Source organism: Gnatocerus cornutus, chromosome 7, assembly GCF_029298725.1.
Source record: "Gnatocerus cornutus isolate USDA-ARS CGAHR chromosome 7, icGnaCorn1.1, whole genome shotgun sequence".
NCBI classification, from domain to species: Eukaryota; Metazoa; Arthropoda; class Insecta; order Coleoptera; family Tenebrionidae; genus Gnatocerus; species Gnatocerus cornutus.
The window spans coordinates 8,492,167-8,520,053 of record NC_142239.1 but is presented as its reverse complement, the minus strand read 5'-3'; the positions used below and the strand labels follow the sequence as shown (position 1 = coordinate 8,520,053).

At 33.4% G+C, this 27,887-nt stretch overlaps 2 protein-coding genes across 3 annotated transcripts; both read right to left on the bottom strand.

Annotated features, from left to right (window-relative positions):
* Positions 1–165: 165 nt before the first annotated feature.
* LOC148170713 (uncharacterized) lies at positions 166–4,074 on the bottom strand. 2 transcript variants are annotated; one of them, XM_088041835.1, is made up of 8 exons: positions 3,931–4,074; positions 3,785–3,876; positions 3,714–3,735; positions 1,372–1,571; positions 1,158–1,326; positions 727–1,108; positions 447–603; positions 166–398 (listed from the first exon to the last, which is right to left on the bottom strand). In XM_088041835.1, exons 4-8 carry the CDS (start codon positions 1,562–1,564, stop codon positions 271–273), a joined length of 1,029 nt encoding a protein of 342 aa, XP_087897961.1. In that variant the 5' UTR covers positions 1,565–1,571; positions 3,714–3,735; positions 3,785–3,876; positions 3,931–4,074; the 3' UTR covers positions 166–270. The 2 variants fall into 2 exon arrangements, with proteins under 2 accessions (XP_087897961.1, XP_087897962.1); XM_088041836.1 differs by lacking the exon at positions 3,714–3,735.
* Positions 4,075–10,595: 6,521 nt separating this feature from the next.
* LOC148170712 (uncharacterized) lies at positions 10,596–11,118 on the bottom strand. Its single transcript, XM_088042243.1, has 3 exons — positions 11,099–11,118; positions 10,832–11,007; positions 10,596–10,780 (listed from the first exon to the last, which is right to left on the bottom strand). The coding sequence occupies exons 1-3, from the start codon at positions 11,116–11,118 to the stop codon at positions 10,596–10,598; spliced, it is 381 nt and encodes a 126-aa protein (XP_087898369.1).
* Between the last annotated feature and the right edge of the window lie 16,769 nt (positions 11,119–27,887).

Sequence of the window (27,887 nt, the reverse complement as noted above, 5' to 3'; positions counted from 1 at the left end):
TGTTGCACGAATTTTAAACAAGTAAATAGTAGTTTATTTTCTGCTATATAATATCAAAACATAATATAAAAAACAAAACAAAATTATTGTTCTTAAATGCAAATACAACGTAATTCTCTAAAACATTCTAACAAAATAAAAACATTTTATATGAAACATAATAACATATGACATGAAAATTAACAAGAGTAAATTTTTATATAAAAGTCCGCCAATTAGCGATCACATATTTTGCTATTTTTGGTGAAATTTTGACTTTAATATAAAACTTTATTTTTCTTTTTTCTGTAACGTATACGTATACCTGGCCTTCGATAGTTTTAGCCAATCTTGGATAGATGATTTAATAATTTTCTCATTTGCATCAGGGCTATCCAGATATGCTAGCTTAATTGCCTCTAAAGTGATTTTTATTAAATACTTGTGGAAGTTTCTTATTAACTTACCCATTATTACAGTACACATTTTTGTGTTTTTGAACGGTCTTTTATCCTTTCCAGACCAATTAAATTTCATCCCAACTTGGTTGGTCAAGAGAAACTTTAACATATTCATAGTAGTGTTCCTCACATTCGACCCCCCAATGGTAGACAGACGTTTTTTCTAAAAACAAACTTCGTTAATTAATTTGACAAAAATATATTAAAAGCATTAATTTATTAATCTATGAAAAATAAATAGATAAGGCATAACACATTTCAAACAGAGAGAAGCAAAACGAATTACCATGTAAGCAAATTTGTCTTCATTTCTTAAAAATTCCTCCACTGCTCGGTATTCTGATTTGTTAGCAACAGGCAATTTAGGAAAATCAGGTGGTCTTTCAATGAGATGATTGTTTTGCATTTGTAGGGTACGTAATATATTGTCCAGAACTATAGAGTGTTGATCTTGAACAGCAATAATTTTTTCTAAACGTCGTAAAAGTATTTCCTGGAAATTTGTTTCTAGAGATTCTAGAGTGGGTGTGTGAAAAGACGAGATTGGTGTGCGTGGTGTTGACACGTAAGTCACGGTAGTATCAAAGGAAATACAAGAATTTTCGTCTGGTTTGGATGTTACCGAGCTTTCCTCTTCGCAAGAAAATTCTTCCTCAGATTCTTGTGTCCTAAAAAAGTACAATAAGTGTTTGTACATTACACTTTCATCAAACTAACATTTGTCTTTTGGACTTACACCCCTCATTGTCAATTTGTGTCTTTCTTTTGTTAGTCTGTTTTGTTAGTTCTGTTAGTTTCCGCACCAAGGGTTCATTGGAAGTACAATCCGAGCTGGTACTTTGCTCGATGATTGTGTTTAAAAAATTATCCGCTTCTGCATAGTCGGCTATAAAAACAAATGTTATCAATTATTATACAAAGCAGTACCTACCAGTCATGAAGCAAACATTTTTAATTTCATATTTTTTCCAATGAGACATGGGTGTTTTTTTATTTCGTATAAAATCTTCAATAACTTTCTTTCCTGTATTAGTTGGCCACCAACATTGCTTTTGTTCTTCGGTCAACCACTCGAAAGGCACCACTGAGCATTCTTTGCCTTGAAATTCAATCACAGCATACATCTTCCTTCTGGAAGGCATGGAAGTTAACGTTACTGAGCAAAATTTTTATATTTTTATAAATTTTGAAAACACAATGAACGTAAACCAAAATTAAATATGAAGAATAGGGGAACAGTAAACCGTTTTTATAAGGGAATGCTAGATATTTAGTTGTAATATTAGAAACATTAAAAAAAATTTGGTCCCCCTCACTCCAAGCATAATATATACCTAATTTTGAAGAATCTAATGGAAAACAAAAAAATTTTCTTGATATCTAAATTTTTTTCCAATACATTTATAAACACTGTCAACACAGATTATAGATTTAATAACATATAATTTGTTTTCCACAGCCACGATATTATCAGGAATAGATGTAGAAATTAAAAATTTATCATCAACTTGTAGCTTTGAGCATTGAAAGTAATTTGTTGATTTGTCAAAAATATGAACAGGTTTTAAACATACTATATTGTCATTACAACTATTACTTGCTACTGAATTATTTATTTCATGTAACCTGTTGTTCAGTTGCTGTAAAGGACGATTTTTACCCCTAATTAAACGTTTCAAGTGTCCCAGACAATTTTCAAATGCAAAACAACTATAAATATTCAAATCTCCATATAACTGCACATCATCACAAACGTGAATTAAGGAATGAACATTGTATGAATTAAAATATTTTCCATAAATATTAGGACACAATTTGACAAACTATGAGAAATAATTTTGCCTCAGCCACATACTTAGTTTTCAATTTTTTACTACTTAAAATAAAAATAGCCACATGAAGTAACAAAAAATGCCTGTATACGTTATTAGCAACGGAAAAGCGTAAAAGTACAGGCCCAAAGTATAACAAAAAAAATCTAAACTCTGTTGCTTTCCATCTCTTCAAAAAATTCAAACATCTCATTTTTCTTTTAAAATCATTTGGTATGAATTTTCTGTTTCTCTTTATACAACTGTCGATATTTTTAATAGTAGATTTTGAAAATTTTACATTTCGTTTTCCTTCAGTCCAACTCAATAATAACCTTTTCATGACACCAAGAAAAATGAGATGCATAGGATCTAAAACAAACATTGAGACAAGTCCTATATTTAATCGCGTGAGTGGTGATTTTTTTTTAATATGAGTGTCATTTTCTGTTTCAACTTCAAAATCACTGTCTTTTCTTAACTCAAATTCTTCATCAACGGGATAATATCTTTTTTTATCAGCGTAAATGGTTTTGATACGACATCTCTCGCATCCAAAAATACTTGTATGGCCCTTTATTTGTTTTAAAAAAGCTCGAGCGGGAGCATCGCAACTGAAAAATTTAATTGCGACGACATAGTGCTTATTAAAAACATTAAAACCGTTCTTCAAGACCAGTTCACATTCTGTAATAAAATCGTCTAAAAATATTTCTAAAGTGTCAGGTTTCCCATTCCCACAAAATACTGCCACAACAAAAGGCGTTTGATCTTTTAAATTTTGACTACGGACAAGAATTGGCCAAAATTCTAAGTTACTACTGTTATACACAGGAATACCATCAACATTAATTTCCAAATTGATAACCAAGTGATCATCAGTATCATTATCAGTACTATTGTCATTCTTGTAACCACGCTTTAATTTTTCTTTAAGTCCATTAACTAAGCCAAGATATAACATTTCACCATTATTTAATTTGATTGTACTAGTAGAGCTTGGAGTCCCTAAGATTGTTCTGGCGTCTTGAGGCAAAAAAGGGTAACATTCTGCTATTAGAACAACTAACTCATTAAGGCACTTATGAGTAACATTATTGTTAATTGCCCAAGTTTTTAAACCCTGCATAAAGGTTTTTTCATACAAATTATTAGTAGCTTTTATTTCAGTGTTACGTTCCTTAGTTTCAGTTAACGTTTGTTTATTATAAAAGTGATTTGTTTTTACTAAATGTTTTTCAAGTAAATTTAAATTTTGAACACTTTCCGAGGGTGTATCATTTAAATTAATATTGGTTGTAGTTGCAAAACATTTTTTGGCATGATCATTTGTTAAATTGCAATTGCTTTGTAACGTCAGACTTTCAATGGCCAATTTTGCATTTGCTGCAATCTTTCTTCTCAAGTGTCTTTTACTAATATTTTTGTTCAAATTTGCCATATTTAAATAACTGCGTCTTACAAGTAGTTGTTTAGGAAGTGCTCTAAAATTCATTTGATAAAAGGTCAATCAACAAAATTTGGGAAACTTACCTCTGTTTCGAAATAAGGCCGTTTCTCGCTTTGCTTCGTTTTGCGAATTTATACTAATGCAATGGCAGCAAACACGTGCAACACACTTCTACCTAATATAAAATTGATTTAAAAAAAGATAAAGTAATAACAAGTGAGAAACTTACCTTTGCGGAGTACCTATTTCGCTTTCACAGAGGTTGATTTCTTTGTTCCGTTATTTTAGCAACAATTTTAATTAATAATAGCCGAACACGTGTTACACATGCGATGATTCTGCACCACCACTAGCCGATACAGCACATGTGGAATAGTCCATCATGCATAATGGCGGGAAAGCATGGGGTAAGGAAGGTTGTAAAAATCTTGCATGTTGCAAGACTATTTTAATAAATAATAAAATTACGAGCATTAATTATACTGACACTGACAAAAAAAAATTTGTTATGCTGCGATACGATTTTAAATTTATTTTGAAATACCATAATAGCGAAACAAAAAAACCGCCTATCATTTTAAGCAAAATAATGCATAAACTTTCCCTCCAAGCTATCAGACGATAGCTTGGAGGGAAAGTTTATGATAGGCCAGGTCCACATAATTATGACGATCTTTGTGCATAATAATATTAATAATACAAATAAATTATTTTCTTAAGATTACAATACCGGCTGCTTAAAATAAAAAAATGTGTTTTAAATTTAAACTTAAGTTACCTGACTCATAGCTACATGTATCAAATAAGAAGTTTTGTTTATTTACTAAACACATTTGAGAAGGGTTTACATAATTGTCTTTTCAATGTTTAATAAACGAATATATTAAAAATAGTAATTAAAAATACAGGTTTTTAACGTAAAAGCTCTACGTTTAATAACAATTTATATTCAACATCTATTACACGTACGTATAAAATTGTTGCAGTTACAAATTGTTGCAAAAAAAAAGGTTTTCCACATAAAAAAAAATCGTAGAATACTCGTTGACATATTGCATATGTTTAATGGTTTATAATATACTGGGTATTTAAAAACTATTTTTTATCAACGTTTTATTGATATTGTAAACAACGTTGATTATCTGCTAATAACTGAAATATAATAAACGTTGATAAAACAAAATGCATATTACATATACGTCTTTTAAATTTTTTTTATATGGAACTTCTAAAAGGAATTTATCATAAACCGGAATTTTTTATACCACTACCAAATTTAAACCATTTTTGCGTATAAAATGCGTTTATTATACAGGTCAATGTTGCTTGGGTATGAAAACAAAGCGGCAAAACAGCGCATGACAGGAATTCCAACGTCCCCCTTGATGCTAGAAACATTTATAAACACCTTGTAGAAGCTTGGAACGCCTGTGAAGGGATTTCGTGATAATGACACAGTTTTGAGTATAAAATATTACTATGTAAAGAACTTAAAACTTACATAATAAAAACTCTTCGGGGTGCCATCGTTTTTTGCCGATGATCTTCATACTTTTTTTATTTCTTAGTAATTATTAGTTCCTTGCCAAACTAACTTTGCACTCTTCGCAAAGCTGACTGTGCTTAATTCTCAGTGTTAAAGTGCAATACGTAAAATGAATATTTTTCTAATTCAAACTTTCGTATTACAAATAGTAGATTTTGTTATACGACAGAAAAGTTGTACTTTTTGTCGAGCAATAGTAGCCGAGCGCATGCAAAATTGCGAGACAGCCACTTTTCGGCCATATAACAAATAGGTACTATTTTTCTCTCAAAACGAAAAATTCAGTTCCACAACCGACAATGAGTACTGTATTTTAGTTTTGACTTTAATATTTTTTGCTTTAAAAAAATTGTGTCTTGAAAATACTTGTTTTTTATTACTCTGTCTTCATATGTCTGTTTCCTCTGAGGTTTAATTCTAGGACAATCAATATGTGTGTACAGAGTGATTCTTATTAATCTATACAGAGTGAATAAAGTGCAAAGATCTTTACCACAATATCAGAGACCGCTGTACGTAATCATTCTACAAAAAAAAATCGAATTTCGAATGAGGCAATCGTTAATTATATTAGTCACATGTTCAATGATTTCTACCTCGCTGGGCATATCAGAAGAAAATCAATTCATCATCAACTTTGATGAAATCTTGAATGGTTTCGTTACCGATGTTGACCTAAACAGCTTCGTTCATACAAGGGTCCTAACTCTTCAGCATCTGTATCTCTAAAACTTCTGAGATTGGCTAGAGGCACAAGATTTTCTTCATCCCAGATGGAGTTACGTCCAAAACCAGCTTTTTTAAAGCAATTTGCTTATGGTCTCTTCTGTCACCGAAAACCAAGCTTTTGTAAGATACCGAATACAATCTAACAAAGATAGTTTGGGGTGTAGTAGTTGAGTTTCTTCCTTCATTGACTCGATAGTTTTTAATAAAATGCTTTTTCTATAGTGAACTTTCAGATTTTTCAGTTTAGAAGTTGTATTTGGCAGAAAAAGCTGAATAGTGATGAATTTTAATCAAGATTGAATGTCGGAAAGATGACTGGTTCAATTATCTAAAAAAAATAAGAGAATTTTGCGATTTTGAGCACCAAATTTTGTGTCTAGATTTAGTAGCCATTTGTAAAAAATTTCACCAGTCACCCATGCTTTTTTTTTGCTCTAAAGCATCGCGGGTTTTGGCTTTTTCCAATAACAAATCATTTTCAACTTTTCAGTACCCGTCATATTTGCTCCTACCAAGACATTGATACGTTCTTTACTGTGTTTTCCTCGAAAACATTTTTGATTCTTCAATGCTAAGGTTTTATTTGGCAGGCATCTAAAAAATAGTCCTGTTTCATCTACATTCTAAATATTTTGGGTCTGTAATCTTCAACCAATATTGTGTCTAGTTTTGAATCTGTTTAACCACCCCTCACTAGCACTAAAGTTTTCATGCCCCAAAGGCGTTTGCATAAAATGCTGCTTTTTCTTTTACCAAAGGTCCACTAACAGGTAAATTTTGCGCTCTCACAGAACTAAACCACATCAAAACGGGTTCTAAGATTTTGTCTTTGTTTTTCCAAATCGTTGACAAGGTGCGGCATACCATAGTTTTTAGCAACCACACTTTTTTTAATATCTTTAGACACTTTACTAATTAAATTGTTTTTTTCACGTAAAGTTAACGTGCGAAGCGTTCTCTTCGACATTGTGCTTCCAATTGAAACAACTTCGAATTTTTCGGGTATTAAAAATCAAAGCAAATAAATATTGTAACGTTTTCTCTTTGTTATTTTTTACAACTGTCTAAAAACAAAACTTATTATTATTATTTCAAACTAGCCTACTCATCACATACTAGCCTACTGTCGTCACAATATTGTTTTATCTGCGCAATAAAGTTTTAGATTTATATTATACTCCTATAGTTTTTCGGAGACCTTTGTTTGTGCAATATGATATTTGTTATGTTCGACTTAGATGAAGTAATTAACACTGTTTCTGGCTTGACACGTCCAAAAATTATGTTCGAGTTAAAGGGAGTTAGACTTACGACATTCGAGTTCACCGTATTTCAACTGAAAAGGCGCGTTTCTAAACATCACACCGTTACCATCGGAGATATTGGTTGGTATGCCACCGGTGACATCGATGAGCCGCTTTTCTATTTTCACTCTTTTCCATTTTTTTCTGCAATTATCCATGGAGACAAAAGTTTTTCTCGCAATCTCTGTGAGTGCATCAACTGCAACATTTAAAAAAATAGACAATTGATTTAAATTACACAACACATGCATTACCTTTCCTAATATTAAAATATTTTCACCAAAATGTTTCACGACAACTTTTCGAACCCAGCCACAAACAGATTGATTGTACTCCTCAAGACTTTTGTACGCGCACATTTTGTTCATAGTATATGTGCTCGTTGTAAATATGTACTAAATAATTTACAATATCTGGGTATAATATTTTAGGAAAAACAGCAAAATCTGTATCACAAGAATTCACATTAATATTGTATGGGTCAACAGATATAATAGATATTTTAGATAAATATCTGTTTTGGTGTTGAGCAGTAAGTGTATGGTAATAAGCATTTAAATCCATTTCGACACCTGCACGTCACGAAAGATCTAAAACATCCTTTAATTACAAAGATGAACAATCCATCAGTACCCCATTCACGTATAAAGAATAATGTAGTAAATAAATAAAAATAAACTGTCAGGTTCGTTGCCTTCTCTGTAAAAACTTCAAAGCAGTCTATTATTGTTGTAACTTTGTTACCAAAAGCCTCTTTGAAGCATGTTGGCATGCAAGCCCGTAATTCCTTTCGTTTGGGCCAATATACTAGCCATTTTAATTTATAGTACAGGACATGTAGACATTTGTAAAAGATTCGACTTGCTGTACGTCTATCTATATTAAATCTATACCCTAAATCTGTAAATAGAAAGTTGTGTCGTAATTTCATCAATGTTAAAATTAGTTGTTCATCTTTTTGAACGGTAGTTTTATGACTTATCAAAATGTCTGCCTGAACAAAATTATAAATTTTCTTTAAAAGTTCAAATGAATCTAATCCAGTATAAAATTTAGTTTTACCATCATCTCCTCTATATGAATCAAAATTATGCTTCAGTTTTTTCAGTGATATTTGAACTGCATCTATTTGCATAGATGCAGTAATTTCTATTTCATCATGTAATTTTTCAACATTTTCTCCTGTATTTTCAACATTTTCTAATATCTCAGTTCTTTGAACAAGTTCGTCGTGATTAGAAACCTTGATATACAGGTGTCCCAAAAGGTGCGCACTAAATTCTCAAGATACGACAGCTGAATTATTGCCATCCTTAAAACTGAAAATATAATTTTGTTTCGATTAATAGTTTCCAAATAGTAGGGCTCCAAACTTGACCAATGAAATGCTGCCATTCATAAAAGAAGTAAAAGGTAACTTAACTTAATATTTAAGTTGCTATCCAACGTGTTAACTAACTTCTCATGTAATTTGTCTGGTCCACTGTAGAAATGAACTGTCATTACTGTCACAGTTATTCGACGATTTCTCCTAAATTATTATTGTTATCAAAAAGTCGGAAGAATTTTGAAAAAGCTTTCGTTTAGTTTTAAACTCCCCAAAATCAATTTTATGCAAACAAGAAAAAATAAAATAGGTAGATGTTTATTTGCAACACATTGAACAACTAAAGGCAAACATAAAGATTGTACGATAAATAATACTTAAACAAAAAACCTATCAACACGGACATCACAAAGTAATAATAATTAATTATTATAAAAGGTGTTCAAAGTTGCATTAATGCAAGCGTTTGCACGTCTTCTTATGTTCCCTTGGACACGCTCTAACATTTCTGATGTAACAGAATCAGTAGCAATTCTCACTCTGTTGAGAAGTTCTGGCACATTGTCTGGTGCAGTAAAATACACTTGATTTTTAAAATGTCCCTAAAGAAAAAAATCCAACGGAGTTAAATCAGGCGATCGAGCCGGCCAATGAACATGTCCACCTCGACCAATCCAACGATTGCCAAAATTTTCATCCAACCACCTTCGAACTAGAACAGCAAAATGAATAGGAGCGCCATCCAGTTGAAACCACATGTTTATTCGTAAAGCTAGTGGGAATTCATCCAAGTGATCTTCTAGTTCATTATTAAAAAAATGTAATAAATGTTGATGGTTCATACGATTTGGTATAACAAAAGGTCCAATTAGTCTATTGCCTCCCCACAAATTGATTCCAAATTCACGCTGATGCCTGTTACTTCTAAAAACGTGCGGATTTTCGATTGCCCAATAATGATTGTTATGCATATTAAAAATTCCTTCCCGTGTAAATGTTGCTTCATCAGACCAAAGAATTTGATTAATAAAGTTATCATTGTGCTGCAGAAGCCACTGACAATATTGTACACGAGGTTCATAATCCCCTTCTTCTAACGCATGGACCCTTGTGTAGTGATAAGGATGGTACCGTTCAGTTTGCAGTATTCTCCCAACCAAACTCCAAATACTCTTGATATACCACGAATACTTTGGCCAGGAAAATTCTCAACATGTTCCAAAATAGCTTCTTCCAGTTCGGGCGTTCTTGAACTTCTAGGACGACCAATTTCATATCGTGGACGTTCTTAGACAACGATCTAGTTTTTGAAAGACTTTTTTGTCTGGTAATCGACGAAGAGGGTAAAGTTCTGCATATTCTCTACTTGCAGCGGTAAAATTTCCATTACAACCGCCCAACACTGCGTACATGTCACAATATTCACCCACAGAATACAACATTTTGACAATTTAAATAACACTTATCAAATGTCAAAAAATTTTCGATAAGAGTGGTCTACTCAAATGTTTAGGTAAAATTATTTTTAAACATTACATAGCAACGCAAAAATACCTTGCCACACTAATTTAAGAGAATCTCTCATTGGTCAGACTTATTGATGTGTAGCTCGAAAACTACATTAATGAACACAATTTTTAAAGCAAAATTTTTGTGTGAAGAATTCAAGGAAACATTTTATGAAAAGTTAGTGCGCACCTTTTGGGACACCCTGTATAAAAAAGCATTAAAACTTATGAAAACGTATTTTAAAGAAAAACAATGGATTCTGCAAAATAAAATAAAATTCTTGAGCAATGTATCATGCCGTAAAGCAAATATACTTGTTATAGCAGGCTAAGCCCTAAGATAAGTAAAGCAGTGTAAAGTTGGACATCCCAAGCAATAAGATAAGCAAAGCACAATAAAGCAGAACATGCCAAGCAATAAAGTAAGCAAAGCAAAAAAACTGAATAGTATTCTTAATAATTTCCTTGTGAGGAATTTCATTATTTGTTATATTTTACCGTCGCAATAACTGTTGAATCATCTAAGATTTTCTTCGTGTTTGTTCCATTTATATACCTGTCTGATCGTTTTTTTAAGTACATTTTTAATACTGGTTTATTATATGCCATATTAATTGATGGCACCCAATCGGGGTTTTGCTCTTCATATAATTCAGCTGGCTTTCCTTAAGTACAAAGGATATTAATAATTAACATTATCCACTATATAATATTACCTGAAATAAAATGCTTAGAACAAACACTGGCATATTTTAACTTTTTTTCTGTTAAATCAGCACGTTTAAGGGCCTTAATCCATAATTCTCGTCTTTTTTTACAGATTCCCGTTACTTTTCCGCTGTGGTCTTTCACGGAAGGAATTCGAAAAAACCTAAGCTTCTCCTTTGTACCCCTAGTGCTACCACATTTGTAAACTGCACAAAACGCTGGCATTTCACACTATTTGGGCTAAAAATGTCTTAAATTATACGTGTGCCACTTACTTATAATGTAAACAATACATTCTATAAAACTTTAGCTCAAACACATTGAAAACAACACCAAAATTAATCGAAATGCTTAATGTGAACAACTTGCGCAATGTTATTTAAATGGACAGGCACGGTTTTTGTTGATCCTCCACAGTGCAAGGTTGCATACTTTACAGGCGGTAGTGCCCGCACTCCATGGAAGACTTCGCAATGATAGGTTACGTCCAGTACGAGAGGTATCCCTAAACTCATACATAGGCACTTTGAGGCAACAAAGAAGATGTTTGTTTATAAACCATTCTAACTTTTAAGGAAGTAACTTCCTATTTTCGAAAGAATTCAACAGTTTTTGATGTTATTTCTACGCGAAATGTAAATGTTTTATCATTGTTTAGAAATTATAACATTCCTGTCAAAATGCTCCCATACATGTCGGCAACTTTTAGTCTTTAAAAATTTCCTTATAAAGTAGGGGGAGAGCCCCGAATATTGATTGGATGGGTCGCTTAATTCTGGATCCATCGTAACTCAGGTTGGAAAAGCGAGCCATTAGTTACCGCTGCGTGATTGGCTGCGGTTTGACAAGATGTCAGGTCATTGACTCTCTGCAAGTGGCTGTTGTTCAATATGGCGGAAATGTGAACACGAAAGTCTTTTGTGCTAATTTGAATATTTTGTTTGTGTGGCCTAAATACGTTTATTTTAAACAAAGTATGCTGCTAATATTGAATACCTTGGTGCTTTCAATATTAGATATCCTGTATTAAGTAACCATGGTATTGAATGTTATATTGAAGCACGTCGTTGACTACATTTTTATTAATTAGGCTTCCCCAAGCAAAAACACAGTGGGTGGGATATAATTTGGTAGTTCGTTATCGTATTCGGTATTTTGTTTCTCTGCCGTGACAGATACGATGTGACGAATGACAAGGCGCGTTTCTAAACGTCACACCGTTACCACAGTGTTGCCAGATGTTGTACGTAGATTCCCCCACCAACCATCGGCATTTTCCCCCAAATTCTAGTACAAATCCCCCAATTTCGCAAAATTTATACAATACCTAACTAATTTCACTATATTCATTATTATTATTATACATTAATCATTGTATCATACATAAAAAAAACTTATCTGCAGTTAGCTTTTTACTTAATAAACGTGGACCGGTTTTCCAAATAAATCAGGTATAAAATGAAGCAAATACATATATATTTGAGAAAACAAGCATGAATAAATATAAAAAACATATAATCACATAAATAAATGTCATTTCAGATCTTAAACAAGGTCCAGCTGATAAACTTCGTCGGAAATTTTGGACTGTACTAAAGAATTGTGTGGCAAAATGTACTATTTGGGCACAATGCTAAATCAGTAAATTCGTTGAGGCAAAAATCAAGGACCTCGTTATAAACTAAAATGAATATATGAAAGTGAAAAAAACAGAAAACATTTCAACAAAAATTAGCAAATAAACTAAATACTCCTATAAAAAAAGAAACAAAGAAATAAATTTCTGAAAACGCCTGTAGAGTCATGGTTAGTATATCTTCATTTTTATAACTATACATAACATCTGAATTGAATAAATTTAACATTTCATTGGACGGTTGGAAAGATGTACATCCTGAATCTAAATTCAACAAGTGCCAGCGTAACCGCATAAGACCATCGGCACTCTTTATGGCAAGACGATTTCGCAACTTATTTTTTATAATATTTACAATAGAAAACGCTCTTTCCACCGATGCGTTTGAATATGGTACCGTAAGTAAATCAAATACTAACGCAGAAATGTGCTTAAAGCGTGGCTCTCCAGCAGCATTAACATTTTTAGACACTTCTATCCAAAAAATTTCCATGTTGTCCAAGTTTATCCAAGTGACTCTTGGGAGCGATTTTCACTCTTGGATAGTGACATCAACATCTCCACATAAAGTTTTAAAGGAAGAAGCAATATATGTAATATCTGGTTGACGAACTAGAGAGATTGCCGATTCTGGTGTAAATGAATTTAGCTTGATCAATAAAGACATATTCTCTGGAATTCTTCGTTGAATTTGTTGACACAATTCTATAAAAAAAAATTTACAGTTTGTCCGAATAGTTCCTAATTTATGTTATTCTATTGACATGGCCGCTTCATTAAATGAGTACCCAAAATTCATTAACTCAATCTTCATAATAAAATCCTCAAAATGAAAATTGGCCAAATCACCACCGTAAATTTTCTGCAGCCTTATGGGTGGGATTAAAATTGCTAGTTTATTTTGAAGTAACATTTAAGTAACATTTAAGTCCTCCATATGCTGCAGCGGGTCAACATTATCTTTTTGAAATAATGCGTTTACCGAAATTACGTCTTTTAACGCCCAGGCTAGAAAGGTTAAATACAAGTAATTGTCTTTGTCAATGAGCATCAAATATAGATGTTCAGCCATGTAGCACTTAGTACTTCGTGCTATTTCGAAATGCAAGTTAAGGGCGTCCCATTGCTCCAAAATTTTCACAATTGCATTGTATCGAGCTAACCATCTTGTACCCGAATGTCCCTCAATTTTTAAAGGCTTTTTGCCCGTTAACGTTTCGTATATTGCACTATACAATATTTGACGCTTCGTGCTGCAAGACAACCAGTTGTGACATTCCTTGATTAGATAATCTAGGTGGGTCGGTAATACTCGAAATGCATGTTCTGCACCTAATTGTAAAGAGTGGCATACGCATTTAACCACTACAAGTTCCTTATTATCTGCCTTTAACATTGATTTCAACGAGTTGTGCGCTCCAACCATAACATTAGCACCATCGACGCCCATTCAAAGTAATTTTTTTATATTCAAATTATAGATAATTTTATAATTTTTATCTGATTAGACAATGCTACAAATATTGTAGCGGCATCGCCACTTTTCAGTTCAAGAAGTCTGTAAAATGTAGTGACAATTTTGTTTTGTTTACTGCTGTAGTATTTGATCATAATTCATATCATCTTAGAATTATCGATTGCCGTGCTTTTATCGATGATTAATGAAAATTTATTTTCTCCAACATCCGATATAAGACTATTTAACAAACATGGGGCGATAACGTTTAAAATCAAAGCTGTGCACTTTGTTCTGTGAAGTTTAATATCATTGAGAACCTCTGATGATTTTTAATTAGGATTCCTAAATGGTCCACTGTAGAAATTGAGGCATGTTCACAAATAAATGCTGCTATTTTTAATTCAACAATCTTCCGTTTTGTAGTAATCGATGTTTTAATATACTCAGTTATTTTTTTACTGGGACTCGCTCTCTGAATTTTTGTGTTTCTTTGATTTGGCATGGAGAAGTAAATCTTTTTTATGCGCAATCAAACTGCATTTACAAAACTTAGAGAAAGCTTTGCTATCGTCACCAACCATTGGAATAATCCACGCTACATGTAAAATTATACCAAATAAATTAGCTAATTTTAAAATTATAGTTTCGCCTACCTTTCAGTTAAGAATCAGATTCCCAAGCTTTCCGATATTTACCCGTTTTTTCCTTAGACATTTTTGCTGACAAGTGCGGTGTTTGGTCTAATTCACAATGAAAATTGATATAAAAAACGATTTTAGACAAGATTTTGATGTCACCTTTTTACACTAATATTGCACCTGAATTTAAAATGCTGCTTGTTGCTGCTTTGCTGGTTAGTTCGAATAAAAGTAAAACCAAAAATTTCAAGTTTATTTTGTCAGCAAAATAAATTTATCGACTTTTTATCGTGAAATACGAATAAACCAAGAAAATGCTTGTAGCAGTAACATAAATTATAGGATGTTTCCACGTACTACTTATTAAGTTGCATTATCGTCTCTTATTTCAAAGCAGCTTTCCGAACGTGTCCGTTCCAAGAAATATAAAACGACTTCTTCTGAATTAACAGGTTGCTTTGTTTGTAGATTTTTAACGTTGTTTTTTTATCCGAGACATTTTAATAATGATAAAATAAAGTTTTTGCTTGATTTATCATAATTTTCCCCTAAAACATACCCCATGGATATTTACCCCCCAAATTTCCCCCACAAAAAATATTTTACCCCAATTTTGGGGGAAAATCCCCCAACATGGCAACACTGCGTTACCATCGGAGATATTGGCTGGTATTCCACCGGTGACATCGATGAGCCGCTTTTGCGGAAACAGTGTGGTGAGTACAGTAAGCAGATTGTAGTTCAAACCACAACTCAGAGATAGTAAAACGAACGAACAGTGGAAAAGGTGTATAACATTAGTGGGAACAGCAGGTGCATTTATTTCTAAATTAATTGCGGAGGACCTCTAACATCTTCATCAGATGAGGACATCGACGATGGTGAAGTACCACCACAAGAAAGAATTTGTTCCGATATATTAACAAAAACAGCATATTTTAAAGAATTATCCGACATAGATTTTAGAGGACATTTTAGGATTACTAAGTTATCTACAGAAGTAAGATCATATCTCATATCCTCATATCTCCATATCCCATTTCATCCTTTTTGTATACAATTGGGCAGTGGTTGTAGCTCTCTGTCTTTTCAAAACTCTGCTGTTTTTTGAAATACTCTAAATCAATTACTTCAGGTTTGATTTCAGTCTTGGTCTTGTCATTGTTTTCTTCTCTCGGATCATCCTCTGTATCATCAGTCTGTTTGTCTCCAATGTTAGTCTTGTTTCCTTTGGTTACTGCCATTGGTTTCTTCTTTTAAAGAACTTGCTGGTAGGTCAGGATGGGGGTTTACTGCTTGTTTTTCTCCATATTGTTGATCTATTAGGTCAAAATAAGGCCACTTTGTTGCACCAGTGCCAGTTTGTTTGTTTTTGTCTTTAATTTTCCTGTACGTCGTCATAGTTGTTCTAAATTTGTTATCACAGGTTGGACATCGTATTTTCCGGCACTTATCATTTTTTTAGCTACATGTTCCCATAGCTGCTTTTTCTTTTTTTTGTGGCTTACTAAACTGCTTTTCCATACCAAATCTGATTGACAACAACAATTTAGTGGATTGATAAAGCAACCCAAAAGGTATAAGGCTATATAGCAGCAGTAAAATTATCCCATCGTGTAAAAGTTAACTTGTCTACACTAGAAAACATCCCAGAGTTGTAAAACCATCTGGTTGTACCGCAGCGCTTACTTTGCTCACTTCGATCAGTCCCGGCTTAATAATATTTAAAAATTATGGAAACATGTACATGAACTACATCAAACTTGGCCAAAGAGATTATTTCTTAATCGCAGATTACCAAAATTTCTATTGTTTTTCTTAAACAATGTAATAAATGGTAAATTTAGCACCGCAGATAAATCCTAATTTTAATGATTACTAAAATATTTTAAGCCGGTTTTGGTAAGTTTAGGCAAACCATGATTTATTGTTGGGACACGCGCTTGCCGATAAGGGTACAAAAGAGATGATAATTGACGGTCAAAATTTTTATTATTGTAATATAGCCTTATACCTTTTGGGTTACTTTAGTTCCAAACAAATTCTGAATTTTCAGATTCATTATGACCTACACTAATTAAAAAACTATAGGTACAGCATTTTTTCACATGTTTCACTTACTGGAAATTGTCTCTAGTTCTTCTTGTTTACAATTTTGCACATGTGCACTCGTTATGTCAAAATTTTCCGATTTGAAATTACATTGGTCGCATGCGTATTAGTATATTGTATAACAAGTGTTGAAAATGGAAGATTTCACACGAGTTTTGCAGAATTGAGCCACGAGCCGTAGCCGAGTGGCTTAAGCAAACGAGAGTGAAATTAATTTTCAACGCGTGTTGTACACGATATTTTTCCGACGATCACAAAAATTAATATTTAAGTTAATTATATTAATAGTTAATAGTTATATTAAGTTCATATTTATTTTTTTAATTAAAGTTTATATTTTATCCTCTTCCACTTGCTAATAACGGTGCAAAAACACGTCAAGTTATCTCTGGGCAAGTTAAAACTTAAAATGTGATTCGGCAGAGCACCTAGCTGCGGACAAAATAATTATGCCGTTGCGCCGAAAGTTAGATACCGATAATGCCCGATCTGCGTCAACCTGTGTGCAATATAAAAACACACCGTTGTCGGCCAATCAGAGATCTCAAAATTTTCATTGCACACGGATATGCGCTTCGTTCGTCTTCGCACTGAAATTGTTTGCAATTTTAAATTTTCACTACGAGAAAACTGTATGAAATGTGGCATATTTTATAGTGGTCATCGATAATCATATTTTTCCTACGACCCCATATGAAAGTGACATTTTCCACACGGTTAAATGACTCCGAAAGTTGATGCTTTCGTACATCAATTATTTTAATTAATATTGCTTCCTTATTTACCTGTTCGTATTTTCTCTATTCTATTTGACTTCTGCAACAATACTACTTACTGATTTCCTCTTCTTCAATCAACATGTGCACACAACCAATTTCTACCATTTTTTATTATGTCGGATACTTTGTGCGCAAATGCAGATTTTTAAAAAGAGCACAGACCTCTCGTAACATTCGTGTCTTTTGTGTTGCAGATGAACATAGAATTATGTTGAATAATTCAAGATTTATCAGATCACTTTCAATTGCCTTTCTTTTGCTTATAAAGCAAGCATTTCTTTGAACAGAATTTAAGTTTAAATGACATTAAAACATTAAAAAAATACAGTGCAAAAAAAGGATTGTTGGTTGTTTTCTTCAGACTAATACAATTTCTCGCAACTTGTAGAAGCGCAATAAAAAATAATTATTCCATCCATCACGTGTGAGGTTGCTTTTTGAAAGAAAACGAAATTGTTGGTAAGTTTTTATTTATTAACAAATTTTGTAAATAGATCTAAAAATGTTTCACTTGTTTTGGCCAATCTTTCGAGCGTATCTGCTGTCTTCGGGCTTTTCGGACCGTCTTCATTTGGGGGCTCTCCTGGCCCCAGGACTTGCCCTACTTCTGGATGGTAATTGGGGGAGAGGGATTGGAAGCGGCTCTGGAGAAATCTACAAGACACGAATGTTATTGAGGGAAGGAATATTTCCTATAAAACAATTATTACAGTAGGATGTTTGCCGGCACAACTTGGAAGGGCCCCCGCCCCCGCGCAGTGTTGAGAGGCAGGTTCAACAAGGATGTTCTATAAGACATATGTAAGTGTGAACAAAAATTAAACTCGTTTTAATTATTTCATGAATCTATTTAAGTAACCTAAAATGTTATTTAAACTGAAATAGAATAATAGTTAATTGGTCCATTTGTAGAGTTTGCAAGAATGGAACTTTCATGAGAAGACTTACCTGAGAACCAAGCTCTACGGTCTCAGCATAGTCTGGCTCCAGGATTTGCAAGATCTTCAGATCTAGCTGATTTAGTAAAACTAAATCTGGATCTTCACTGGGGCCAGCACCTTCTGTTTGTCCCTGCTTTTTCCTCAATACCATGGCTTTCGCTTTCGTCGAGGATTTCCAGTCCCCCCAGCACTAAAATTCATACAAAATTATTATGGATTTAAGAGGTGACCATACTAACCCGTGAACACTGCTTTTTGTCCTTCCGGGCCCCGCCAGACGCATTCAGGCTTTCGGTTAGTTCTTCCTAAGGGTTGAACACTTTGGCGGGATCAGAGTCCTGATGGCGAGCGAAAGCTAGATGTTTTAGCATAAAGTCGACCATCAGGCTCTTTTGCTGAGGCAGTGACTTTCCGGCACGTTGCTTTCCTTTACCTTTGTCCATCTAAATTAACATTTCAAACATTGTAGAATTGTTGATATGTTGTAATTTTATACAGTTTTTACCTATATTTGTTTTTAATTACAACTACCTTGATGCGTCTTTGTGTGGGCGAAGTGGCGGCAAAACTGGTGGATGAAACTCCCACAATGCACAAACGACGCTAAAAAGACCGCGCTCTGTCAAGATGGGGGTTAAAAAACCCCTCGACATCTGCAATGCACACGATAAAAACTCGTAGCTTACATCGTGGCTCGCATCGTTGAGCCACGATAAAATCGAGAACCAAAATACCTATTACGATATTTTTTGTGTTGCCATACAAACATCGTGTCGTCTTCGTATCGTAGTAGAACCAAAATCCCACTCAGTATCTCCTTTTTTATAATTTTTTTCTATTTCGCGTTCATAATGAAGGCATTTCGATACGCGTTTGAGCGTATTTCGGTATCGTAATGGACCAATCCCGTGCCAATATTTCCAGGAACTTATATTTTTCCTAGGTTTGCAGCAGACAAACCGTCAATCTGCCGTCAACGTTGACAATTTAGATTTTGGTTTTGATAAACCATGATAAATCGATCAATACACTATTATTTCTTGTTGTACTTGGCTTAATAATTCATCGGAGAAAAACTCTTTAGATGCAAGAGAACCATCATGATCATGATCAACATCTTTGCTCTCTTGATTCCCTTGCGCTCCGGTAACCTCAAAACGTCACACCTGTGAAACTGACTGAAATTGGATTTGGCTACTTCGTTTTTTTTTTTCCCGAACATTTTGTTAATTCCAACTGCCCTAAAATTCCCTAGATTTCGAAATCAAGTTTTTTCGTTTAAAATAAGGCGAAATAGAAAAAATAGCGTATGATACTTGTTCATAATGCATTTTGCCGCACTTTCTACTCGCTGCGCTCGTCGTGTCTTAAAAACGTGCGTGCGGCAAAATGTTCATTATGAAACGCGTTTCATAATATACTATTTCACTGCACAAAAATAGTTATTTGTGTACCAAGACCAAAAAGTGTTTCTTTTTTGGCCGAGCCTTTTTTTGATGAGAATGAAGGCGAGGGCAAAATGGCACTTTTTGGCTGTGATGCGCACAGAATTTTTTAGGCGACATCATTAAGTTTACAAGTTAATTAATTTTTATTTATGATTTATTGATTTAATCATTTATAACAACTGAATAATTGTAAATATTTATGAATCCTTCAGAAAAGTTTATATTTTCTTTATTTACATTTGCAGTTTCGGCATGCGCAATTTGTATGAATTGCTAGACATGTTCATTTTCAATAATTCAACTCGTCTTTGTTGCACCTTACAGCAGTTTGTCGATTTGATTTTTCCCAAAAAATTTTAAAATTGGGGTAATGTCGATAACTATAGATATATAGATAACTATAGATGTATTTTAAGTTTAAGTCGCCTAAAAAATGAATTATTTAAAATGCTTTCATAAATGATTTGAACTCTACACAAGCGCATGATCAAATCAGAGATGCAAACATTGGGGCGCAAACTTACAAAGAGGGTTAACAGAATGCAGCCTGCTCATTTCAGTGTAGAGGGGGATGACGCTGTCAGTTTGAATAGTTGAAATTTTCTGGTTTTAAAGAAATGGACTGTTGACGGATGAAAATGCTTAATATCCATTCACAAAACATAAAAGTTACTATGGTTGGCGATAAAAAAAACCCCAAAAAGGAACAGTTGGTGAGATTGGTAACCAAATGGACATTTGACAATTATAATGCCAAAATTTTAAAATAAAATCTTTAATTTCGACTCACTCTGCAAGAAAGCGTAAGAAATAGATAATTTCTGCATTGGGATGTTTCAACAAGACACTAAAAAGTTCTCTAAGGTACACTAAAATTAAACAAACTGAACTGACATTGACAACAAACTTCAAAGTACAGTCCCATGAAATGATGATTGAAAAGTACACTCTGATTTTACAGAAATCAAAGGTAACTTGATTTTTATGTTTTGTGAATGGATATTTCACCAATGTTAGAAAAACCTATTTCGACCTTTCTTTGTCCAGTAGGAATGTGTAAGTTGACATTTATGAGATTCCATGAGGGTTTTAATTTTGTTTAAAATTTTAGAGCACAAAACTATTAAACGAGAGTTAAATTGCTACAAAGGAATATTATCTGGCCACCAGGAACTACTGTATAGTGATAATAGTTTCACTATAGAAGAAACCTAAATCGAATGATTAGTGTGTTTTAGGACATATTCAGTTTCTTTCTGTTTGATAGTTTGCTTATTGCAAAGTCTGTTTGGTGCACATTTGCGATATCGTTAAAAAGGTGGGGACTTTGATAATGGAAAACACTGTTTAAACTGTTTACCAAAAATCTTAAAAATTCATCTTTGAAGGTTACAACTTTGTTATACTTTCTTGCAATGGGAAGTTCTGTGCTGATTTAGTGTGCAACTGCGCTTAGGAATGAATGCTATGAAAATTGATCATACGAAAACGACGACATTTTATTCTTTACGCTAAAACAACTTGAAATCGTTGATGGTTGAGGTGGCTAGAATTGAACACATTATAGTTGACTAAAGCATTAAAAAGACTAGATGAATTTTCCATGTGTTTCACTTCTAACCACTACTTCTATGTTGGAAACCTAAATACAAGGTGTTTATAAATGTTTCTGGCATCAAGGGTGACTATGAAATGTCAAAGAAGTTTGCCGCTCATTACAAATGTGGCTTTCCACTTTTTAACTGACATTTGCAGTTTACCTCAATCATGGAGCAAAGTAAGTTTTGAGAAATAAACTGTTCTAGCTGTGGTTTAAAACCTGAAAATCGAAAAATTGGACACAAAACTGTAACTGAAACGTCATTGATGTAAATAACATTATAAATAATTTTCAAGATAGTCATATTCACTATGAAAACAAAGCGACAGGAATTCCAGAGCCTCCCTTGATGCTAGAAACATTTATAATTACCTTGTATATCAACCATGCGACTGCGGGTCTCAAAAATTTTATAATTTGATTGCCAACAACTAGGAACGGAATCAACCTTCTTTGAAAACCATTCGAATCATGAAACAACTTTGAATTTCCATAAATACGTAAGTCACTTGCTAAGGTTTATAAATTATGACTTTTCTGCCAAAGGGCTGTCAGACACGGTCGTGAACTTTTGGTGTATAAATGTCCTTATAAAGTACATTCCTCCAAATTTTGGGTCAAGTTTGACATTTGAACCCCACTATCAATTGGTATGAAGTATAACTTCAAAATCTTATGGTGTAAAAACACACATGTCCAAAAAATGTCAACGCACCTTGATTAATATTAATAAGAATCACGCTTTATGCATATGTAATGAAACATTATTTTAGTTGTGAAAATGCCGAGAAAGGGGAGGAGCAGCTGGACGAGGCGAAAGGGTGTCAATAAAAACAAGAAGGCTGTCCTTCAGAAATTAGAATCAGCTGCTTCATTGCTTGTCGGAAGTGGCGAGAAACAGCAAGTTGTCACTAGTGGAACGTCAATAGTAGCACCAAAAAGACAGCATTTTACAGGTATATCTTATTAACTCTTATTGATTGATTGATTAATGCTAGGGACTGGGGTATGAGACTTGGTTTCATAATTTTCTCATTTTATTTAATTGTGGACTGAGTTTAAGTCCAAATTTTCCGTCGACGTTGTTTTTGTGTGAACCTCGGCCTGAACAATCAAACACCCAAGCTGAATCTGATTACTTGACATCAAAATGCGAAAAATAATTTCTGAAGACTGTTTTTTAGTAGTTATAGTCCGACACCTGAAAATTGAGGTGTATCGACTTATATATTGTGTTTGATTCATTGTACTGTACTGGAGTTATGTACACTTTTGATTGTATCGCTAAATCAGTAATTAGGGTTCTCAGTGTCAAACTCTTTCGGGTCAAGGGTAAATTCATGTAAGACAGTTAAATCATTTTTATGGATGCCTGTAGTATTGGCTCAAGTTACAGCTTAATAATTTGTATGTATGTTTAAAGTTTAACAGGAAATATTTTTGAAGCGGCGAACTTTTAATATGCATCTATTATGAAAAATTGCGTCTTGCGAACGCATCGCATTAATGTTTGCTATGAGTGCTTGAGGTTTGATAGGAAATATCTTCGAAATGGTGAACTTTGTGCAAGTTTTATGTGTGATAGAAAATGCGCTTCGCAGAATACTATCGATATGTGAAAGATCTTTTGATATTTAAAATTTTTATTGAATTGAGTTTTATACAATTAATTTTAGGTCAATATTTAATGATAAAAACATTACAGATAAATGCGAGGGATATGGTCCATCAGAAAAAAACACAAAATGTCAGCTGAATGTCGAACAAAAATCCAATTTATCAAGCTCGACAATGGATGTAACCGTCGGGGATGACGTCGTTCTCGCCGGCCAGTATAGCGAAGGTACTTATTACTAGTTATCAAATTAGATTGCATTGAACAAATAACTATATGCTAATACATACAATACTATAAACTATAAAGTATATAAAGTAGTCGATCGAGATAAGACAGATAACAAACAGCTAGTACAAAGAGTCAATACACCAAGCAACGGTTCGATTACCAGATTCAATGTCAGATCGCTAGTATGAATTGGCGATAAACGTACGACGAATAATGACGACCAGATACACATTTATCCAGAATAAACTTACAAGGTTTATTTACCACGCTTACACAGGGTGATGAATAAAAGGCGTCTACGAGTGGACACACTTTGTCTTTTTCTGTTAAATTATCTTAGAAATTAAAGCAAAATTAATCTAAACTTATTCGTTTTTACAAGACGGATTTTTTCAAAGGTTTATGTTGGCAATGCTGCTCAACATTTTCTAACAAAATTTTACATTCACTGGTCTCTGTAACCAAGCCAGCTAATATTAAGAGCTTTACAATCTAGCAACATTAAAAAATCTTTTATAAAGCTAAGAATTGGTAATTTTAAAAGTGAAATAAATTTGGTTTAAAGTATTCATTTGATACAGAATATCAATAACTGTAAAGACATCTCTAACAATAAAATATTTTAAAATTTTAACTGAATAGAGTTTGATCCTAAAAAGAAGAAAGTTTCTATATTAAAAAAGCACATATGTATTTTGTCGTTTTAGTTGCTATTTTGGACTCTGGAAAGAATTAGCTGCAACATGATCATCATCTTTTGTTCTGTATAGTGTTTTACGAAACCTTTGTGCTGCTAGTGGAATAATGGATATTTACGAATTAAGCAACGTTATTAAGCCTGATTTCCATAGTGCGTTCTAGAGAGAACAGAATTTGATTTACGATGGAATTTGAGTTATTGCACCATATTTTGCGGTCAGAAAATTTGCAAATACTATTGCATCCTTGGTTTACACAATCCTCTGTTCCGATTCGGGCGGACAAGCTGGTTGGAACGCCGAACCACCACACGGACTGCTACATTTGGTGATAACCAAACAGTTTTAATTACTCCATTTCTTTTAATTTGAACACTAATTTTTTATCATAATGTTAATAAGGTAAATAACACATGAAATGTGGATTAATTTTAATAAAGATGGTGATAAATGTAGATGAACATACTTATTTCCTGCATTGAAATTTACAGAATCATTGTATGAAAACTGGCGTCAATGAATGCAATAGATACGTTTCTTATCTCTGTGAGTGGATTTGCCCTTTTGAAATAACCGGCAAGTCTGTATTTTTGTGAATTTGGTCAGAGTTATTACCTGAAAATTTGAATTTTTAATTTCATTCTATGAATTGAATTTTCTGGATATTAATGAAAGTTAACATACCAGACATATCCACGTACTAAGTAACTTGAAGTATAAATAAAATAAAATAAATTCATGAACATTCTGTACTGGTTCAAATGAACGAACCATCTTGTCTGTTTGACATCGGTTCGGCGGACAGTTCAACACAGAACAAAACACAGAACGCACAGAATCATTGAAATTAGCCGCTCTTTTGGAGAAAACCACTGTTTCCCAAAGATTGCAAAAACCCTTCGAACAAAAAACGTTTACTCTCGCTGTTATCGGATGTGTTTAACATTTACTTAATTACAGATTTTAAAGGCAGAACACATTTCAAAAATTGAGTATGGCAAAAAATTAGTTTGAAATAAATGGGGCCTTAAAATGGACCAATCTTTATCTCGATTGGATTGTTAGGTGACTTTTTCCGACTCGATTTGTGGACTAAACTGAATTTTTAATTAGAAACAAAATAATAAAAAAGTTTCTTGAAGTTATTACGAAAAATGAGCAAATGCTCTCTACTGGACAATCGACAATGTCATCCATCACGCGTAAATTTTGTTTCACACATAAATAAAACACTTTTTCTAACTCTAGGCTTATCACAACACTTTTGAAGAAACCACTGGCAAAGATTAAAAAAATCTAACTTAAAATAATCGAAATTTGAACAATTTGGCAGCGTAAAACTCAAATTTCTCTACCACGATTATTGCTAAACTGAGGGGAACGATAAAAGCGTTTTTATGACCATCTTTTCGATAACCTTGACATTAATTTCGGCCGAAAACTTTAATCATTTTTTTTCTCGGAAACAGTGACGTTTTGGAACGCGAAATTTGGTTGTTGTGTCAAACTGCGTTATCTGATATTGGGGTTAAAATCTTTGCACTTTAGTCGGATTCATCCTGTATACAACACAAATTCAAAGAAGTCCAATTTCTGCTTAAATTGGCAACGTTTTGGAATGGCAGGCCTCTCTCTATTATATAAATTTGAAAACATTTTTTTTAAGAACTGGATTCTTATACTTGTTTATTAAAGCAAATCAATTAGAAACTACACTTATTCCCAAAAATTGTATACTGATAAGTTAGTATTCTTCTTATTTAGCGATTTTTTTGCCACAATTGTGTTAAATCAGGTAATGAAACTGTTAGTTTTGAGAGTATTGCAGAATGCTCTTTTACCACATTAATTTGAATTTTTGGATTGTTCTTTAAACGCTCTATAAAATTAATAGTTTTGTTAAGTTCGTAGTTCGTTTTAAATCTGTAAGTCGACTTTGCGGAGCAGTGTATAAGCGAATTTTAACAGTACTTGTGCCTTTATACAATTGCTAAGGTTGCTAACTGTAGATGAAACGTTGTATTGCATTCGTATTTTAGTTACGTCTAATCAACTTAAGGAAATTAAACGTTCGCAGTACGTTCTCGCGTTTAAACATTCTGGCGTGGGAAAAATGTTGTTTAAAACACTCTTAATATAATTATTACCTATCAGTCATTTTTATTGATTGAAGTATTAGGTGCAGATAAAACCGACGGGCGCAGTCAATCAGAAAAAATAGCAACATGTGATCTGCAAATAGTACAAGAAGCTCATACGCCAAGCACGCCAATGGATGTATGCGTCGTGAGCAGTTTCTTTCCCGCCAACCGCAACCAGGCGACTGAAGGTACAAATTTTAAAATTTCACTAAATTGAACACATCAATTTATCAGCTTAAGCATCGTTTAAGAGCGAGATATAACGTAGATAAAAATTTCTATGTTATTTCGCAGAATCTTCGGACAGCGACGATGACTTATTAAAACGGTTTCCACTTGCAAAAAAAACGGACATGGCTTCTACTGAAGAAGAGATGGTGTCTGCAGATGAAAGGAATCAAGACGCCGCTAATATTTCTAGGGACCCCAGTACCGTAAAAACTACGAGTTCGAGGGAAATGAATTTTTTTGCCAAAGTTGTACGGCGCCTGGAAGCTTTTACCTCGGAAATCAACTAGGTATCTTTAATGGACTTAAATGAAAGCTTTTGAATTAGACCAAATGAAATATGTTTCTTAAATGTTTTGTTGTGACTAGTTTTTGACTGACGTACTGTTTGATAACACTGTATACAGAATGAAATCTGAAAAGATTTTTCTGTTGTACTGGGTGTTCCGCGTTCTTCCGAACCTTGAGATTAAATTTGATTAAAAATGAAAAATTTCTCACTCGAAGTTTCGAAGGTTGTGTGACTGTGAAATGATGATCTGTCGCTTTGTGCCTAAACTAACATTTTTTCTGCAAATATGTTTTTCCAAAGCAAATTGCTTTGGTCCGTGCTTACCTTTAGCACCATTCACGCACAAGTAAATTTAAAAAGTAAGGTTAGTTTAGACAATGCCGTGATGGCTCTTCAATTTTCAGTGTTAAGGGGATATCAAACAAATTTCAGTATAGGGCAAATTCAATGTATTTTTCCAAACACGATTACTCGAAAACTATTTGAGTAAATTGCTTTCTGTTTTTTGCATATGAATCTATTCAACGTGCACTATGTTGAATGCTATATATAATTTTTGTGAAATGATTTTTTAATGACTTTTTGATTAATTAAATACGTAAACTTGGCTGAAAGCAAAATAATTTTTAGCATTCCACATGTGTAGACTAATTTTACATAATGTCGACTAAACAGATTTTTTTTAAAGTTAATAGTTTTTGAGAAATCGTGTTTGGAAAATTTTATATTCGAAACATGTTATCCTTGTTTAGCAGTATAGTTCAGCCAAGTTAGTTTGAGCTACCATAAAAGCATAAAAATTTGCGGGCTACCGCAACGGGACAGTTTCAAAAGATTCTTAAGTGCACATAATGAGGGTTTATTTGCTCAAGTTTGCACCCTGCGATAAGAACAGCATCCCTAAACAGGCCAGATGTCTCGTCATAAATGACAAAATACCGCAAACTGTCCGGTTGCGATTGCCGTCTAATTTTTATGATTTTATGGTGGCTCAAACCAACTTGGCTGAACTATAACATCTCTTTTCTCTGTACCAGAGAGGTCTGGTAGGTAGAAATGCGAGTACCATAAATCAATTTTGTAGCCGAAGGGATAGTTTACAACTGAAGCTTTTCCATAAACACACAAAATCTTAAATTTGCCTGAAACAAGATTTTTCTCTTTTATTCAAACTGAACGTAGCTTTGAGGATAATCATTTCAAAATTTTGAACTTTATATCTGATGAATTAGGATTTTAAATTGTT

Bases quoted from the DNA above. Each gene is read 5' to 3' on its own strand.
- LOC148170713 (XM_088041835.1), bottom strand. From the start codon at position 1,564: ATGTATGCTGTGATTGAATTTCAAGGCAAAGAATGCTCAGTGGTGCCT. The intron at 1,327-1,371 runs GTAGGTACTGCT...TTGTTTTTATAG, and splicing joins AAATGTTTGCTTCATGACTG to CCGACTATGCAGAAGCGGAT. The intron at 604-726 runs GTAATTCGTTTT...GTTTGTTTTTAG, and splicing joins AAGACAAATTTGCTTACATG to AAAAAACGTCTGTCTACCAT.
- LOC148170712 (XM_088042243.1), bottom strand. From the start codon at position 11,118: ATGTATTGTTTACATTATAA. The intron at 11,008-11,098 runs GTAAGTGGCACA...TGGTAGCACTAG, and splicing joins ATGTATTGTTTACATTATAA to GGGTACAAAGGAGAAGCTTA. The intron at 10,781-10,831 runs GTAATATTATAT...TTTGTACTTAAG, and splicing joins TTCTAAGCATTTTATTTCAG to GAAAGCCAGCTGAATTATAT.